The sequence below is a fragment of the Clinocottus analis genome, unplaced genomic scaffold (genome assembly GCF_023055335.1).
Source record: "Clinocottus analis isolate CAN_PGR_092001 unplaced genomic scaffold, fCliAna1.0.p SCAF_8, whole genome shotgun sequence".
Taxonomy (NCBI): domain Eukaryota; kingdom Metazoa; phylum Chordata; class Actinopteri; order Perciformes; family Cottidae; genus Clinocottus; species Clinocottus analis.
In genome coordinates, this window is record NW_027176240.1 from 16236636 (window position 1) to 16256635 (window position 20000).

The 20000-nt window shown below is 42.0% G+C and overlaps 1 protein-coding gene across 3 annotated transcripts in view; it reads right to left on the reverse strand.

Moving 5' to 3' along the window:
• Positions 1 to 20000, reverse strand: part of cdh23 (cadherin-related 23) — a 164170-nt gene that overhangs the window by 92062 nt on the left and 52108 nt on the right. For all 3 annotated transcript variants that reach the window (XM_068567305.1, XM_068567304.1, XM_068567302.1), the window contains exons 7-8: positions 1807 to 2001; positions 1569 to 1697 (exon numbers count right to left, since the gene is read on the reverse strand). In XM_068567305.1, the coding sequence (XP_068423406.1) occupies positions 1569 to 1697; positions 1807 to 2001 (324 nt within the window). The remainder of the gene's footprint in view (positions 1 to 1568; positions 1698 to 1806; positions 2002 to 20000) is intronic.

The following is a 20000-nucleotide window of genomic DNA, read 5'->3' on the forward strand; positions in this document are numbered from 1 at the left end:
GTGGGTTTGAGTGTGTGTGCACTCACACCTTTGAGAAATGACCTATGACAGGGATCCAAGTTTGATATCCCTTTACGTGTAAATGTCATGGGCCTTGAGAACAGTTGACACTCGTTCCGTCACTGTACGCCCTCGGCTTATCACCGGCCAACACTGCCTAATGGAAATGACACATGCCTGTTAGAATAGCGCATGAGGGCTTCGGAAGGGTGTGTGTGTGTGTGTGTGTGTGTGTGTATAAGTGCTCGGGCACTGTTGGCCTGCATCCCTGTCTTTCTGTCTCACTTTAAGCACCGTTGTTATCCGGTCTGTATCTGTTGTGGGGTCAAAGTGGCTCGGTAACAGATTTTGTTTGCACGCCTGCTGTGACCTCCTCGCATAGCGTTGCAGTGATAGGATTACGCAGTGCCCCCTACTGTCAGAGGCAAGAGCTACAACACTCCGAGGCAGTATTACTGAGGCTTAACGCTGCTCAGCTACCGTGAGAGATGTGGAATCCTTTCGCCAATGTCAACGTGTGATCCAACGTGATGCGCTCCTTTTTGATCCCTTCGCTTTATTCCGTCACCTCACTTCTTCCTCTCTCCTTTCACCCCAACATCTCTCTCCATCCCCCCCCCCCCCCCCCCTCCTCATCCTCCTGTCGTGACCTTCCTGGTGACAGTTGATGAATCAGAGAGTCAGGGAGACACCGGGCGTCGACTCCGTCACGCCCTGTTAATATGCATGCAAATGTTGCACTTGACATTTCTACTACAGTGCGATGCAGGCTGGGGACGAGAGATGTGCGAGTGGGAAGGACGGACTGGGAGGTGCGGGCGGGGGGAGGGGGTGCAGAATTAAACTGATAGAGAGAGAGAGAACAGAAATAAGGACGGACAGTATTATGCCCCTGTGTGTAATTCCCCCTCTACGAGTGGAAACATCAATAGCTGGACCATTAGCCACCTGGGAACCGAGTTTAGAGGGCTGAGTCAGGGGAGTGAACATAATGGTGTACAGGGAAACAGACACTCAGTGTATTAGACACCCATTACAAAGCTACTTGCAATAAAGACAAAGGTAAGGTCATGGTGAGACTCCACCGCTCAGCGCTTCATACTATACAAAGACGTCCTCCTGCACACGCGTGCAGCAGTATGAGCACATGAAGGTAGCATGGTGGGATAAATCCTATAGCTTCAGTGACCTTTGCTAGAGGCCTCACATTCCTGAAGCAGGACTGTAAATCTCTCGCGGTAATTACAGTCGCCAACACTGGCACTGCTGCATGTAAGAGCCCAGGGCAGAGTTTGGGTGGGCTCCTGGAGGTGAGATATCTTGCCCCTATAATAACTCAGACATTGTTTTTTAACCACATTTCCCCGCTACACCTGCTCCAAACACCTCCTGAATAATCAAAGAGTATGAACATGGAGCAGGAGGAGCTGGGGATGAGCAATGAGGTGAAAAATAAGTTGGTTAGACAGAGAGGGATAGGAGAGCGAGAGATGGACAGATTACAGGGTTTAAATAAATGCTAGCAGTAAAAGCCAGTGTTTTGCCAGGTGGGATCGTATATTACTGACCAGGGAAACGTCCTCCTCTATGTTGGTACTGTAGGGCAGATTGGTGAAAATGGGGTCCATGTCCTGGACATCAGTGATGGTAATCGCTAAGTTAGCAAGCCGGGACAGAGGTCTCACTTTGTCCTGATCCTGAAAGAACCAGAAGCAAGGGTTTTTAGCATGTGTGCGTTTTTATTTGACTTGGCGTGTCGGCTCTGTGCTCGTGGAGACGGGACATGTCTGTTATGCGTGTGCCGACCGTGGCGTTGACAGTGAGCTGGTACGCTGAGGTTGCCTCGTAGTCCAGGGGTTTGATGACCGTGACGGTGCCTCGGGCCCCATCGATGGAAAAGAAGGGAGAGGGAGGCTGGAAGGAGAAGAGAACGCTGCCTCCAGTGCCTTGGTCTGGATCTGTGGCATTCACCATGAACACTGATCTGCCCACCGGTGTGTTCTGAAAGACACATTCAAGTAGACAAACACACACACACACACACACACACTGTTATTGCTACAGTAAGAAATATTCAGGAAGAATACTAATATTATGCTGCTGAAGTAGAGACATAAACGTATGACCTTTATGTGGTTTACACAGAAGCCGTATCTAGCTACGTAGCCACAATTTAATTTCGATATCCTTTTTGGAACAGTTCCTAGTTGTGATTGTGAATGTGCATATACTTCCCTTGCGGCAACTCTCCCAAATCATGACTGTAAACAACAATATGTTCTTGGTCGATCTGGATACATAAAAAGCAATGACTAACATAGCTGTTTTGATCACTCGGGATTGGTTGCTGGCCAAAGGGTTGACTTAGCAATTCTCCATAGGATCCACATGGCAAAATGTAGAGCACAAACAGTCTGTATAGGAATTCACCATACTGAATTCCAGCATTCATTCGAAGTCATTCACTCACTCACGCCAAGAGAGGTTTGTAACTACAGTTGGCCTGTGTGTGAGAGCAGCAATATCAAAGATACAAAACTCTTTGGACCACAGGACATGTTGTGTTTGTTTTGCAGCTCCATGAGAATCTCACATTAACATTTCCGTTGAAAAGCTTAAAAGAAGACAGATATGGAACCAATGTCGCCATCCCGTCCTACAAACTTCACCGGATCCCCAAACAATATGTGGATGAAGTTATAATGACTACATTTTAATTTTGAGCTCAACGTTCTTCATCGCTTCCTGTTGATGGAGACGGTTTCAGAACTGACCATGTCCAGCTGGCAGCACAGTTTAATTTGACCACACAGGATACTTTTTGGGCATCTCGGTTTGACAGAATGTCTGTTGCAGCTCCACATTGTGACTTCCTCTGATAAAACAGATCTTACTAGTGCACCTTCAATGGCTTTGGGATACCCTATTGCCAGTTGGTATTTGTCACAGCTTGTTGTAAATTAATGCCTTGCCTATCTGTATTCCTGCTAAAATTGTCTTTGGTATCTAAAATCAATGAGTTAATAAATATCAACAGGCCAGAAAGGCAGCACAATATCCGAGTACTGTTTGTTTTGGTTGTTGTCAGTGTTGAAACCTGGCGAGTGAAAAAAAAAGAGGTGGTCTGTAAGTTTGAGAAAAATCCTCATTAATTGGATTTTTATCACAAAACAGCCACACACACAATTAATAGGAAACAAGAATGCCCACAGATACTAGGGGAAAAGCTTGTGCGGGAGGACCAGAGGTATTCCAGCCATATTACTGGAAAGAAACGTTGGTATGAAGCCCCTATTTGTTTTTGCTTCTCACACGCGCACCTGCGGCCACACACAGTGCATAGTGTGTAGCCTTGTTACTGCAGGGGGAGAGAGTGGCCACATGGGGGAGGTCATAGAGTTGAACTAAGCTGGTCCCAGAGCCAAAGCGAAAGTGACACAGTAAGAGAGCAGTTGATCCCACAGTCTGTCTGCACAGGTGTCAGGGGAGTGTGGCTGGCTGGTGTATGTGTAAATACATGCTATCAGGTGCTATTGTTGTACTGTTTTCAGGGTCTACAAAACTGTGTGCGTTTGTGTGTGGGTGCTGGGCTTAGAGCATGTATGTGTTTGCTTCAACATGTGGGGTGAGACAGTGTCTGTGGACATGTGTGTGTGTGTTTGTGTGTGTATGTGTGTCTGTCTTAGACTTGTTGACCCACTGTACTCTCAAGAGTAAGGGGCCTAGCGTAAAAGTCACATAGGAATAAAAAACAATGTCAGTATACTCCTTTGAAGGATTTACATTTTGGTGCCATGCTGTTGAATCACGCTCAAAAACGTCATCGTCTGCGAGCAAGTGACGCAATGCCCCCTTGGTATCGGGCCGCACAGAAAGAATAAATAAAAATACATTTAAAAAAAAAAACGAAGGTCGTTTTTATTTTGAAAAATGACCGGATACATCCCTGCATCTGAACCTCTTACTCTTGACACATTTCAATAGGCTACATGATAACGTTACCCCCAAAATGGAACATAAACGTACGTTTCAAGTCTGCCGCAGTGCCGGTGTTCTGGGTTAAAATGAAGGCAGAATGACTTAAAATCACCAAAAAGCTCTGAAAACTTGAATGCAACATCCAAACCATGAGTGTGAATACAGATTGCGATCAGTAGTGTTGCATGCTGGGTGTGGACACCATGAGTGTGAGTACAGATTGTGAGGAGTAATATAAAACACAGTTAGTGATCTCTTCATGCATTTTTGTGATTTTTTGTAAATTTTATCTTTTTTTTTTTGCCCAAGCAAAGGGCAAACAGGTCCGTGACCCACTTGAGAACCGCTGGTCTACATGACTTCACATTAAAGCGGCTGCACATTCACTTCCTCAGCCTCGAGGCCATTCCCCTACTTGATTTCCTTAACTTTCTTCCACTTGTCTCAACACACACATGAGCGGTGCTGGAAACCGGTCCGTCCGTCTAATCAGATTAAGCCTGGCAGCAACAAGGGAATTGAGGGACAGAGTCAGGAGAGGGCTCCGAGTGCTATATAGCCTTGGGGGAGACGGGGAGAGCAACATATCGCAGGATTCAGTTTCTCAACCATGAAGTTGAAACTCCCAAAGAGTCATCTGATGTGTGCAGACAGTGTCACAGGAGTTTTTCTTGCCCGCTTAGATCTGGGGTGCGTAGCTTTATACCCCCAACATGCTTTTTTGAGTTAAGTAGTTTTGTATTCCTGTTCCTACAACTGTACGGTGAAGTAGTGGTGTGTCAAGTAAGGAGAAGGCCAGTCATGTTGTTGAATATAAAACACCTCTTGGAGGGAAAAGAAGAAGATTAACCAAAACAACAACACGACTTAACGATTTTTTTGGTAAGTCTGTCAGTTTGCAATGTTCTGCTGCGCTAAGGTCACTGAGAAAATCAACTGCAGCACCCAGAGTGTAGCTGAAGTCAGCGCAGCAAATGAAATTGAAGCCAATTTGAAAGTGCCTTAAACTTGGTTGCAAAAGGAAAAAGCCCTGAGAAAATGGCCTCACTTCTCACTCGATTCATTACCTCAGTAAACATTGTAAACACAAGTTCATGGTCTCAATCTGTATGTCCAGTATTGTCCGATACAACATGATGTTCATTCAGTCACAAAAGTAGACCAGAGAGCAGGATTATGTTTGTGGATGAGAGGTCGCCACCATGCTGTTTGATGAAAGTAAATTGTAACCTTTTTGGTCATTTACAAATGTTGTATTTAGCTCCACCATCTTGTGTGAATTCTGGGTGCCAAAAAAACAAAACAAGATGGCAACAGCAAAAAACAACAACAAAACCTAAGACGGCGATGGTAAGATGCCGAACCGGAAGCTTCAAAACGCCAGTTCACAAACCAATGAGTGACATCACGGTGACTACGTCCACTTCTTATGTACAGCCTATGAGCTAAACGCAATGATAGAATGTTAAAACAGTTACTAATCCACTCCCCCACAACAATAATTGCACTTGAATAAAAATCTAAGCTGCATGTCTCTGATATATATTTTATGCTTGTCAAGTTGTCTGCTTATGAGGGAACTGGAAACACCTGTAAAAAGGTACCCAGAGCCTGCAGCTTGAAACTGGAGCACAGGCACCTATTAAATGGATAAAAATACACAAAATCAAACTCTAGGTGAATGGATCAAATATTCCTGCCTGTGCTTGTTTGTGTACGTGTGTGTCTGGCATGGGTTTCTGCTTTATCAACTTTTCTTTGATGTCAAGGAGGCAGTTTGATAGTTGAGCGTTAGATTTGTGTGTGTGTGTGTGTGTGTGTGTGTACATCTTTTTGGAAAGAGGATGAGATCTGGATGTGTGTGTAGAAATATGTGTGATATGACGTATCCTTTTCCTCCCCTAAAGCGTGCCGGTTTCTATCTCTCTCTACACAGCAGCTTGTGAAACAATGAATCAGAAACACCTCCCAGTGTCAAATGCCACAAGGTTTAGTAAATAACATCACACACACACACGCACACACACACACACACACACACACATGCATGCACAAACACGCATGCATACATACACACACGCACACACACATAGGTCTCGATCTGCCAGTATTGACAGCACCGCGGTGTTCAAAGCAGTTCAAGCAACAACAGTTCAAAGCTTTACTGAGAAGCACACATGACCGACTCTCAACATGTCTGTCAACGTGCCAGCGTGGCGCGTCAGAGGTGCGCACACTTGACTGTGTGCAGGTGTAGATCGTCTTTGAGCTGCTATTAGACTGTGGAGGCTCGGAAGCCGGCCTACAGATCACAACAGAAGCATTGCCTGTTCACCTTGTTCATTCGCATCGTGTATTCCCTTTATTTCCCTGAAAAGGCTCTGAAGGTCAAAGCGCTCCATTTTGGTAAGTGGTGCATTTCAATACCAAGGGAAAAGTAATAAAGCAACCTATTCAAACAGATCACCAGCTTCTCATGATTAATTCCTCTGAATTCCACCAGTCTACGTCTACTACTACTACTACTACTACTACTAGTACCACAACAACAACAACAACAACAACAACAGAGAGCTCACTGCAACCTGTGTGGTAATGAGACAGCAAAGTGCCTTTAGGCATACAGTCTTCTACTTGGCCTGTTGTACCTTCCATTGGATCTCAATAGCCTCGCCATCAGTCCATTGATTGGACCCGTGTGATGGAGATTACAAGTCAATGGGGGTGACCAGGCACCAAATGCAAGGCTGTGAATCTTTTGCTTTTTATTATCCTATAAGACTGTCCAATTACTTCTTTATAAGCGAGTCACACAATAAACAATGTGCAGCAGGGATTGACAATACCAGTGGCAGCTAAACTGGGAACCAGTGCATGCTAGTTGAGAAGCGCTGTAAGTGTCACTACCTTTTTCTTCACAAGAGCAAAAGGCTTTTTTTTTTTAGCCACAGCTCATATTCCCACATATATGCTTTGACAGTGCCTTGTAGCTTGTGAATAAATGGGGGCTATTTCCTACGGGAAGCAGAATGTTAAGTGGTGAGACAGTTGGAGAGGGATGAAGAGAGTTCCCTGCTGCGTCTTATCTGAAAGTGCATTGCAGGAAATCACCCTCTTCTCCCTCTGAGAGCTACTACTTATGGAAGCAGAGGAGGAGGAGAGACATACTGTAGACTACACAGAGAGAGATTTGAACCAAGAGCATACTGTATTTAATGGAGACTATTCAGACCTCTTGTTGTAGAATTAAGCATTCATTTCAATTTCTGCAATTAATTCACCCTCAATACTTCCTAATAATTATGCATTATATGTCATTTATGTCAATGCCTTGATGCTGAAATACAAAAGTACTAAATTGAACTAAGTATTCAGAGTCTTTGCTATTATGCTAAAAGTTGATCTTTTTTTTTATCCTCTTTTATTTGCTCTTCATTGAAATGTTTCCAGAACTTGATTAAAAGCCATGTGTAATAATTATTGTATGCCTTGTGTAGCCTCTGGAAGAATTCAGTTTGACAACTTCTTGTAATTTATTTCCTCTTATCTCATGTAAAGTAACAAGTGCTGCAATCGCGATAGCAGAAAGTTGTCCAGTCAACACGCAGGTTGACCGTCCAAAAACCACAACGAACAGCCGGAAGTTCGGCTTTTTATTCACGGTTTTCCGTCATCAACATATCACAAGCAAAGTAACAATTTAGTGGCTCTATCCTGTGTAAGAGGAGGAGAATCGTGCCCTCATCTTTTACACAAGGTTGGAACGTCGGACTTTTAGAGCACCGCAAACGAAGGAGGACTGACGCGACTCTCACAGAACCAGCAGCAGGAGTGGAGTTTGGAGTCGTGATCCACTTCCTGAAAGTATATTTACTTTGCTCAGTTTGCTGCAGCAGTTGAGGAATCGGTCATCTGCAACTTCATACTGTTCATCAGATGCTGTGTGTTTGTTCTGGAAGAGTCTTTTACACATTAAATGTTTTGTTGTTTGCTAACTTCTCGCCACATATCAGCAGACCGGTCAGCCGGGTGACAGTGAAAGGAAATTAATACAACCACGCAGAATTAAACGCTCTACTTTTCTCCGTGACTTCTTTTTTTCATTATGGGGGTGACTGTAAGTTATTGTAATGTGTATTTGGGTGGCGATCTAGGAAGCAGTGTTCAAGTGTACATTTTTCAGACTTATTCTGAAGGGGAAAAACAAAAAGAGAGGTGCAGAGAAATGTTACGAGTGAAAAGAGAAAGACGTAAATAAAGTAGTTGCCGGCTAGGCTGAACTGAAGAATCATCGGGTTGTTATTTTATTATTATTACACAGTATAGGCGCAAGAGGAACCCTCGGCTACTATTTGTGATCGTGTGACCCGAACACACACACACGTACTTAATGGCAACCACTGACTACGCAATGGTTCCCACCTCAGATATCGTGGTGGTTAATATATATATATATATATATATATATATATATATATATATATATATATATATATATATATATATATATATATATATATATATGTGTGTGTTTTTATGGAATACTTAAAACAAATAGCTAATCTGACACAAAAAGAGATCAATTGTGATGGCTATTTGACATGATTCACATTAAAACACTTAAAGCTAACAAATTTCCTTGCACAGTCGATTTATAAATTAAGAAAAAAGTATTTTTAAGAGAAACAGAGAAAAACATCTCTATACTTGTGGCGATGAATACAAAACATGTAGGTGCCTTGCATTTGTTTACTCCTGACAGAAGTGCTCAAACAAAGGTATACGTGCTCTTGTGGCCAAATAGGTCAATAACACTCATCTTCAATATGTACTGGGTGCAGAAAAAATAATAATAAAATATAACAAAGAGAAAGTTCAAGCGCACATTATTATAAGAATTTTGTTGAAAGCTTTTTTGTCACAGTTGAGAAAGACAAAACTCTGGTCCAACAAATAATTGTGAGTTAATAAGAACACATGTAACATATGTGGTCTGGGCCAGTGCTTCTCAACTGCTTAAGCTAATAATTCAATAAATAAAAAAGTTGGGAATGAAGCGAACTATCACAAATAGTCGCAAGTAAAGAGCGTTGTAAAAGCAGTCATGCGAAGCGTGAGTACAGCGCTCTGTGACGACCCGCGACTCGCTGAAAACGGGTCTGACACCAGTGTTCTACGAGCTGCTGGTGCCACGTAGTGACTGGCAACTTGTGGCATCTGAGGTGGGAACCGCGACGTGCCGCGACTGGTGCCAGTGGTGACCGAGGCATCTGAGGGGAAAACCGGATATACCGCGACGTGCAACCGGACATGGCTCTATGAGGTGCCTGTGCCACGGATGGATCTTGCTCCTACTGGACCTTGCTTACCTGAACTTTAATAGACATGAAGAATAAAAAGAATATCTGAAGAATCCCAGGATTTATATTATCATCCATCTGTGAGAAATTCAGTAGATTAGACATGAGTTACAGGTACACAACTTGATAGTAGTTCACAGTACAAGAAAATCCCAAAAGCCCTGAAATCCAAGGAAGTCTCAAGAGACGTCCAAGGTAGAGTTGTGTTGAGGAACAGGCCCCTGAAGAGTGTAAGACATTATGAATCACTAGAGTATTGCAGGAGCACAGGTGGCATCATTATGCAAAGGACGAATGGGCAACTAGGGCATTGGTCTGGCAAGAGTCCAAGTATCCACCGGCCACTCCAACAGAGTTTCAGCAAAAGATGGCACAGCCAATCACTGCTGCATTTCATCAATCAGACCGTTGAGATAGAAGCCACTTCAGACGTAACACATAACGGCTCAAGAGAAGTATGCCAAACTGCACTTAAAAGACTGACGGCATGAGAGAAAAGCTTCTCTGGCGCGAAGACTCAAAAGTGCAAACTTTTTGGCCTAAATGCCATGTTCCACATCATGCCACATACAGTACAGCTGGTGAGAGCCACAGTTCAGTTAATTAAATGGCTGATACGGTACCATATTAACGAAAGATGGTGCTCTACTGCTTTCTTCAGGGACGGATCCCTCTCAGGGGCCGACAAAGAACACACCCAACCAAAAGCCCACGTTTTAGGGCATGGAGTCACACTGAACAAGCTTCAGAGGAAGTCTGAATGTCCTTGAGTGGCTCCCAGAGTGAACCCCAAAGAAAACAGACCACTGATGCACTCTGTTGACATTGGCAGAGCTTGATGGAATTAGCAAGAGAGAATGGGATTATAAAAAAGGGATAGCGAGGGAGACTCATACAGAAACTGGAAATACTACCGATAGTGGTCCTAGAAAGTAATAAATAATGGGTTCTACTTTAGACGTGATGTTTCAGTTGTCCATTTCACTTTGACTTGATGAAGTAATATTTTAAATTACATTTGAATTAGGGAGTCTGAACAGTTTGTATTCTGTATTTTTCTTTTCCGTCATCCTTGTTGCTCCTCGTACCTGCAGTTTGAGGAGTAATCAGAGATTAAGAAAAATGAAGACTGAGAGGACGACAGACAGGGAGAGAAGAGAAAGAGAGCGAGAGCACCAACATAATCACATGAACGTGAAAGACTGTCACTAACAATCACGGGACCGCTCTAATAAAGAAAAGAGTCCCTATCCACACCTCAGCTAGGTTGAATGAAGCAGTGGAGTGCTGGTCTCCTGTGGGCATAGTTTCAGGTTCAACATGACTTCTGGGGCCCTGGAGAGTCCATGGCTACCAAGACCTCAAGACTACATGTCCTAGCTTCTCTCTGAGACCTTGATGGATGACAGCGGCTGAAGTCCACTGTGGGCTGCAGCCCTCTCTCCTCTCGGGTACTCCCGAGGGAGTCATCGCAACAGTGTGTGACGATACTCTGTCCACCAACAACTGCCCATTGTTTAATTAATTTATATGTCACTGCAGTGATGGAGGAAGTCAAATTCACTCAGGCTGCAGTGTGAAGGGAAATTATGCTCTTCAAGTGCACAAGCTAAAAGCCCCCAAAATATAACAAAAAATGTAATTCTTAGCATTCTATGCATTTCAAAAAATTCTGAAAAAGAAAAGTCATTATCAGACTGAATGTGAAAGATCAAGGGCTATAATTGCATCGATAGCATGTCACTGTTACTCATTAAAATAACAGACTGCTAAAGTACCTCTACTCGGCACTTTCCCTTCTCTCCTAGGAAATGTAGATTAGTCTCGATCAGCAATAGAATTCATGCTTGTACTTTGTGTTAAAGATAAACATGGTTTTCTCAATGGCTGGTTAGTATTTTTCTATTTATCTGCTAAGTCAATATTGGATACATCCATTACCATTTTTGACAACCAAACTCAGACTAAGTTAACTCATCACCCAGAAAATGATGTGAAACGGTCCTAAGTACTATTTCAGGTCCATGCCAGCAGCCCTCTTAACGCTTTAGGACTTCATTTGCTCAGGATTTGCTTTTCAATGATATTTACAAGCACTGCATTGATTTTGTGCTCATGTATTCAACCTGAGATTTTCTAACCAAACGGCCTACAGATCGTTGATGGTAAGCAAAAGACGCTGCTCTGCTAATGTTCTATTGATCGAGTTTGTGACAGATTGAGCTCATTTCCCAATAAATGCAAATGGGAAACTTTGACCAGTGACGAGACTTAACACCTTTCTATAAATAGGACAGACGGATTCAATCAATCAATCAATCAAACTTTTATTACAGACTCAAGGTCCAGATTGATCCTCTGATCAAATAAATGACCAACTGATCAACTAATCTACTGACTGAGATTGGAGCATCCCTACTCGTGGGCTATTCTGTCCCGACACCTATTGATTAAGTAAGAAACGGCAGTTTAATTGCTACTTCCACTATTTAAAGACAAGTTGACTTGTTCTTGCTGGTAAAGGCTGTGGCAAACCCATATACTTTGGAGTACAATGATCTGCTCTTATTTTGTCAGAAATGTTAAAGGCATGGTGATTTGCAGGGGGAGCGCCCGGCTCTGGCCTCCTGCTGCTCACGGCTCCAGAGGCCCAGCTGTTCACTACAATAGAGCCGTGATTACACCTACACTGCTCACAAGGTGCTTAGTTCCTCCCCGGCTGTCGGCTCTCCGCTTCCAACCCAGCAGGCATGTGATTGTACGGGCCACGCTCACCATTTCACTGCCTGCCTCTCACGACCTCTGTCCCTCCATCACTGCCTCCCACATGTGGCGCTTTGTTACACTGCCGCTGGCATTATTCTGACCGGTGTGAGAGAGTGTATCACAAATGACCAGAAAAAAGAATCTATAGAATTAGGTGACATTTAAAGGAAGGAAAATGTGGAATTTAAAAAGGCTTTATAAATGCATGAAAAATGTTCCTGTTTTTTGCATTAACTGGTAGCTGTAAACATCATCCAACAAGACACCTGAACGGCTGTTCTAAATCAGAGTGCAGGGTCAGCAGATAACTGCCAGACTCGGACCTAACCATGGGTAAAACTAATAAACAAACTTTGAAAGATTTGAAGACAGGTCATCTTTTTGGCTTTGGAAAGCTGCTACGACATACTCTGAGAATGCCAATACATAAATCACAAGCTCAGCTTGGAGATTGTATTCCACTTCTTACTCCATAATGAAAAATCTGGGGAAAACTCCACTTTACTGCGTACCATTTCGTACAAGCATCAAAAGACAGGAAAGCAACTTGCCATATGGAGGAGCCAATAGACAATCCAAAGATTTTAAATCTTAAATCCCACTATTTCCACCTTTGTCAAAACGTTGATTTAATCAGAGCCCTGTTCTTTGTACCTAGCTTACTGATATAGCTGGATAATTTCCAGGATAAGATGACGTAGATCAGGCTTTTCGTTTCCTCGAAGCCAGTTTAGATAAATCCCCATAGCAACACATCGAAATCCCCTAACCTGCCTCAGGGAAGGTTTACTTAAAGTTTACTGGTTAAGTTGGCCACTCCCACCGGACAAAAAGCAGCTCCCTTCCTCATTGATGAAGGAGCAATATTAGTTATATTAGTTTTATAGGGAGAGAGTTCTTCCAGATTACGAAAATCCTTCCGATTCTGGATATTGCATCCATACTGATCCGCCCACATATTCAAACTCCTATTTGTATGGTAAGCTACACCTACATGAATAGACACACATACAAACTATATATATATATATATATATATATATATATATATATATATATATATATATATATATATATATACGTTCATGATATATACGTTCATGATATATACGTGCATACATCCTCATAAGTATATATTAATTTGTATCCTACTGCCAGCAGACACATTTAAATAAATGTAATCTGATTGATTTGGGTGATGAGGCATTTAAAATCATTCGATATTTTTTTTCAATACTGACACATTTACTTGTCTGATATTTTGCAATGCTTATGTGACTCTAGTCCGACCAGGAGCATTACACTATGTTCACAACAGGAAGTGTTGTGAATATTCGCTACGCTTTGAATGTGAAAGCCCCATTAGATTTTGCCATGATTATGGACCTTAATTCATCATAATCATTATGTAGTCATGATCCTCTTCTGCTCGTCAGCAGAGAAAAGAGACAGTCTTTTTCTGAGTTCATTTGCCATTGTAGCAAGAGAACATCATGAATTCGGTAGTTTACTTTTCTCCCTTTCGAAGAGGAGCGGGCACATGCTAGTATCCTGAGGACTGACGTCTGTTTAGAATTAAACGAGAACGTTTGAGGGAGGATCCAAGTTTGGGGAACCGAGATATCCTATAGTCAATCATGTCATTATGTTAAGCTGGATAATAGGACATTTCATTAACTTTGTTAAACCAGGTCTGTACATGAATGGGTCCAAATTCAATGCTAGATCAAACAAAAATTAAAAAATGTTTTGATGAAAATAAACCCGAACATAAGCAAACATCATCATTATAACCCCTCAGCCTACAGCTTTAAGCAAGAACAACGTTGATGACAAACATGCAAGGAGTCAAGAAGAATCAATCAACTTCATGAAAATATATGAACAACACAACTATGTGATGGATATATAACACAGGCTATAGTTTACAAATAGGTTATAGGCGTTGGTAATGATTTCACTGTGTGCAGCTTCGACAGAGATGCTGAAGCAGGTGAATCACAAGAACACTTAAATTAATCATAAGGTGACACACAAAGCCATTTTTCACATTTGAAATTAGCTTATCAATAATTCACTGGTTCCGAAACAAGACGAAGTGTCCTTCATCTGCAAGGCTCCAAAAGTAAACGCCGAAAATTATACTAAAATGATTTATACTGCTGGAGTTTGGTTTCCTTTGTTTTACATTTTTCACATAAAATGTGCATGCGTCTAGTATCATTAAAATGTATGTTTGTGTACTCTGTGTTTACCAGTGGTGGACCGTCAGGGCTCGCTAAGCCTTTTCTGCTGGCCTACACAGAATCGCAAAGTTATAGCTATTTTATGATTTGAATTTGTTTTATTTGAATTATTTATTTAATTAATAATTAAAAGTTAAATCTATTTTATAACTGAAGTGTTTTTCACAAATACACTACATGTATTTTAATTATTTTTTTCCGATTATCTTATTTCCTCATTGAGCAGCTCCTGTCTCCTGTTTGTTACTCCTGTCTTGCTTCTGCTGGAGTCAGCTCGCTGCCGTAGAACGCTACTTTAATGCTCTTTACCCGATCTCATCTCACCTCTGTCTCTCTGTATGTCTCTCTCTCTTCTTTCTCTCTTCTCTCTCTCCGCCGGCTAAACAGTGACGGCCAGCGACCTGGCACTGCGTGAGTCAAACTAAACAGCTTGCATGGTGACTATTTCCACGGTCCGCCACTGGTGTTTACTGTATAATAATAAATATCATCCCAAATCATGCTGTAAGTACAAAGACTGTATGACATCCCAGAGATAACAGATCAAATAATATGAAGCTGTTCAGTGATTTTCCCCAACTGCGATTCACAAAGAACCCAGAACTTTGTGTACCATCCCAAACTTAGAAACATCTTTACAGTTCAAACACTTACGTAAATGTGCTGTGTGCGGAGAAGCCCAGCCACGTCCCTGGTAAAATGATCCATCAGGCCCAAGGGGCCTACAGTAACAACTTTAAGTCGTATGTCATAGCAATAACATCCAGAAACCAATGAGACAGGCTTTCTCATAAAAGGTGTCTCAGATGCCCGCCATTATAATTCCACTCATGGAAACAGTTGTGACAGGGGTTTGTTTAAAGCCCATGCTTTCCCCTTGGAACCAAGCTGCAGTCCTCTTGTATGGACCGGGGTTATCACCATGTGTGGTCTGAGGTTAGTGCTGAAACCCACCTCATAAAGCCCTTCAATCTTAGCAGCCGCAGTGGTAAATCTCAGGTGGATGATGCCATCATTGCAGCCAGAGTGCTGGATTGCATCTTGACTTCAGTTTGAGCTTAGGGACAGACTGCCAGGGTGACAACATGCAATCAGCAGATAGGTGTGCCTATCAGTAGTTCAACTTCAATTCCAGGAATGATGCTTTCTGGAGGAGAGATTTCTGTGGAGCTTTGTTCTGAAACGGACAAATGGCAGCTAAGCAAGCACTCCCTGTGCTTGGTCCAGTCATTGTGAAATGTTATGCTCGTTGTTTCACGTCGAACCGCCAGTCTCCTTCCAAAGTCACTCCACTCATGGCATGTATTTTATGGATGTAAACAGTGAAGGCGACTATTGTTAGTACTCACAGCTGTCCAGCTAGCAGTTTGAGTAAGACACTGGTGATGCACAATGAGTAGCGATCAGGTAGCCAATATGCTTATTAAGTCTGTATGTCATGTGTGTATGTCTCATCCTAATAATTGTAGCTCTTTTCTTCTTGGATTATGATTAGTCTTGTCCGAAAATCAATTGCTCCAATGACATTTATATGCACTTCCCACACATAGCTGCCATTCATTTCTTCTTCCTGGCAATTCATTTGGACTCCAATATGCAACGAATTTCTGTTAAACTGGTCATGAAGACATATGACAACACATAATATTGAGGAAGTCTGTGTACTGTGCGGAAACCTATGGCAAAAAAAGTCTCACATTAAAAGCTCTTTTCATTCCATCTCACTCTGTGGCATGGCTGAGCGATGGGCGATTTTCTGGAGAAGCACTCAGCCGAACAAAACGATTCCAGACCAAAAGACAGCAAGAGTCACTTTTAAAAGACAAGGACAGCCTATGAGTGTGTGTGTGTGTGTGTGTGTGTGTGTATGTATATTAATTATGTCATGTTTTCCTGTACTTTCCGTTTTAGTTCCTGAGATTCAGGGTTTTTTGATGAGAGTGGCCATACTGAGTGGTACTCGTTACTTAAATGGTGTTGGAGGTTGGGTTAAATCAGAGGTTCTCAAACTGTGGGGCGTGACACTCTAGTGGGGCGTAGAGATATTACAGGTGGGGCTCTCCCTATTAACATGTTAACTTTACATAGTACACAAACATTAAGTACACAGACATAAAACGTCATTAATAAATACATAGAAAAATGCCTGTACTTTCATGAAAACGTTAACAGGTTACGCTTGCGCATTCGCGACTCGTTGGACCATATTGTTACAATTTTGTTTAATTTTTCTTCCTCCACAGTGAGGCATAACAGAAAAAGTTTAAGAACCACTGGGTTAAATGGTTTCAAAGGATTTAAATTAAAATTAGGATTGGGTCAGATTTGCGGCAGCAGTGATGGTTAGAGTAAGAGGGTAGAGAATCAATGCAGCCAATTGGTGAGGACGTGCATCTGTGTGTTTGTGTGTTAAGACAGCGTCTTTTATCAGGAGAGAAAAGAAACAAAGAATGTCTTTATCTCCTGATCGCTCTTCTCCACCAACTGCCTCACCTGTCAGAGCTCAAGGCTGACTGCCTCCAAAGAGCCAGGACTGTTTGTTTAAATGTAATAGTAATCAGGTCCGGCATGCCGCAGGGATCCACAAAGCCAGAGTGAGACACAGAGTGACATATGGGTTGATCCCCGGGGAAGGGTACAAGGACGGGCCTCGTCGGCCAGCCCTGCATCCTCTTTCTGTCTGTTGTGGAAAGTTGTCTATCTCAATTAAGAATACTAAAAGTGGAAGTTAACTTATATTAAAAAACTTGTATCTGTAGCAATGTTAGAGCTTGAGGAGCTGTGTCCTCTTGCCGTTCGGTGCCCATAAGGCAACCTCCTTTCGGATATTTACCACAGAAAACAATGAGTCAGCCTCTATACGAGAATTAAAACGTACTGTAGGGGCCAGTGCCGGTCTCTACGACGAACCTTTTTTATTGCAGTCAGTGTGCATTATATGTCTCCAGACTGCTTGAGTTATTATGCTTAAAATGGTAATGTGGCAAATATAAGTGGCTAAGCTGCACTGACGAGGCCGTTACAGTGTATGCTCACATCTGGGAGACTCACTACACTAACACGGCTCCGGTCGTGCTGCTCAAGTTAGTCATGTTAGAGGACTTAAGAGTCATAACCCCCTCGAGGGATTTTTCTTGTTCAGAGAATTTAATCTGGTCAGGGCTCCGCAGTGTAAGCATTTGGCGCCTATGTGCGTAGGGAAATCAGTGCGTGCAAATTATGTGGACGCACTGGTGCTAATGTTTAAGTTATGACACTCTTATCAGCAAAGCTGACTGTACTAAACATTCAGTGTGCAGCTTTTAATCTGAGGTTAAAATGAAAAACGGCAGGTCATATCAGCTGTCGCTAACTCACCTCAATTAATTAACGACACACGTGCAACTCAGCGTGACACTTTTTGCAACACACTGCACACAGTTTTCTTTTTTAAGACACACAACTCTCACATGAAGTCACTTGTTTGCTAATTCAAAACATTATGTTCAAAATACTATACCAATGGACCAGTTGGCCAATAAACAAGCCAGCTGACAAATTGCTTAATTGTCAACACAACAATCAGGATGAAAGCAGTACGGATGAAAAAAAAACACAGTGGAAGCCAACAGAGCAGCAAGAAGCCTGTTTAAAAAAAATATTTAGTAGCAAGTGGGTAAAAAGTAGGTAAGTTTATCTGATTAATCTCATGATTTTCCTGCGATTACACACGATATTTCAAAATTTCTTGCGAAATTTTCTAGTTCACATTATGCTCCAAATTCAATATTGAAGTAAAATATAGTGTATTGAACGCTTATATTTTAAAGTAATGTCATCAGAACAATATAAAAGGAACACTGGAGCAACAGCAAGTTAACACACCTACATATATAGTTTATAAATCTGTTTCTTTTATTTCCTAGGGAAGGTACCAGAAGAAACATTTGTATTTTATCAGAGAACAACATAAACAATGTTTTTTTTTAGTAGTAAGGGTCCCTGTTAGGGACACGCCACTTCTTTTGTCCATGTTCAGTTGGTTGCTTACCTTAAAGATGTATGTTAAAGACTGATTCCCTTCATACAAAAGCAATACGTGCTTTTGATGTTTTCCAGTTGAGTTGAGTTTTTCTTACTCGGTGAGAAAAGTCCAGTCTGTGTTGTCTTGAACAAGTGCACGAAACATCTTCTGAGCATGTCGTGTGTGTGGAAAGTCCTCGTCTTTGAAAGGAGAGTAAAGATCCAGAAGTGATACTGATTTAAAGTGCTCTGCATAGTGGATCAGACCGCAGGATCAGGAGCTTTGCGCATGCGCGATTATTATTCAATCTGGACGCGGAGGCTGCAGCGAGGCTCCTGAGAGACTGACCGCCTGCGAGAGCTTTGTGAGGCGGAGCGGCTCATGACAGCACCGCTGCTCGCTGAGAACACAAACTACAAAACAATAACTGCTTTGACGCCAGGCTCACGTCGGCAAGTCGTCAACACTGCCTGTCATTGAGGCTACGGAAGCGCACACACGTACATAAATCGCCTTCAAAGGAAAAGCATTGTCGTTGTCTTGCATTCATGATATGCATCTTATTTATTTTTAAATTAAATCAATGCACGTATTGATTTATTTCAGTGAGGGTCCATATTTTCATATGTGTGCAGTAACTACTGTTCTTGTGTGTTGTGTTTGGTTAGTATATTCATGCAAACGCAAACAATATTGTTCAAACCCAGACTACAAGATCAGAAATGTTGAGCACAGTGACACCACACTGTGAACCGTGTGTAACAAAATTGTGTTTTCATGAATCATTGGATGTTAAGAATAAGGTGTTTTATTAAAAAAAAAAAAAAAAAAAAGGTGTAGTGCTGTGTGGTTGTGTGAATTGTGTCTAGTGTTTTGTGCAAAATCAATCTTAATAAGGAACTGTATTTTTTGTATTTTTTTAAAATGGTTTCTGCATCCCTAATAATAAGAATATTAATAATATATAATAGAGCCCAGTAGGTGGATCCGGTTCAAACGCAGGAGTTTCTGGCGAGAGAATGAAGGGATTACAGAAAGCACACTGGGGTGTGAGCAGACCGTTGATACAGTATGATAGAAGATGGATGTTCTTATTATGAGCTGTGTGGCCCTCGAGGAAACGTCCCATTGAAATAACCCCCTCACGCCCCAAAAAATGAACGAGTGGATGAAAAACAGTAAAAGGTAAAATATAAGAAAGCCTATTTGCTTTTCCTCCTACATAAAATTTTGTTCTCATACATAATTTTTCCCGTTCTTTTCCACTTTTAAAAAAAGTCATTTTTTAAAATAGAATTAAATGCAAATTAGAGTGGAGCTGATTATCATATAAACGGCGGATGCCTAGAGGGGCAAGACACAGGCTTTATTTATTTATTTTGTAGTTTTTTTTTTCACAGTTCCCCATACAACTCTGACTTTAATCAGTCCACACTTTCTTTTAAAAGACATTAGGGAACCAGGGACCAGTTGAAGCGTGCATTAGAGCTTGTGTATGTCGGCAGCTTGGATTTGTGTTTGTGCGTGTGCACATGAGAGGCATGTGGACCGACCTGCAGCGTCCATGGACCAGTGCTGCTTATTGAGCATCGTGTCACCTGGTACCGTGAGTTGTTCATGTTCATCTTTCCCTATTCAAAGTGAGGG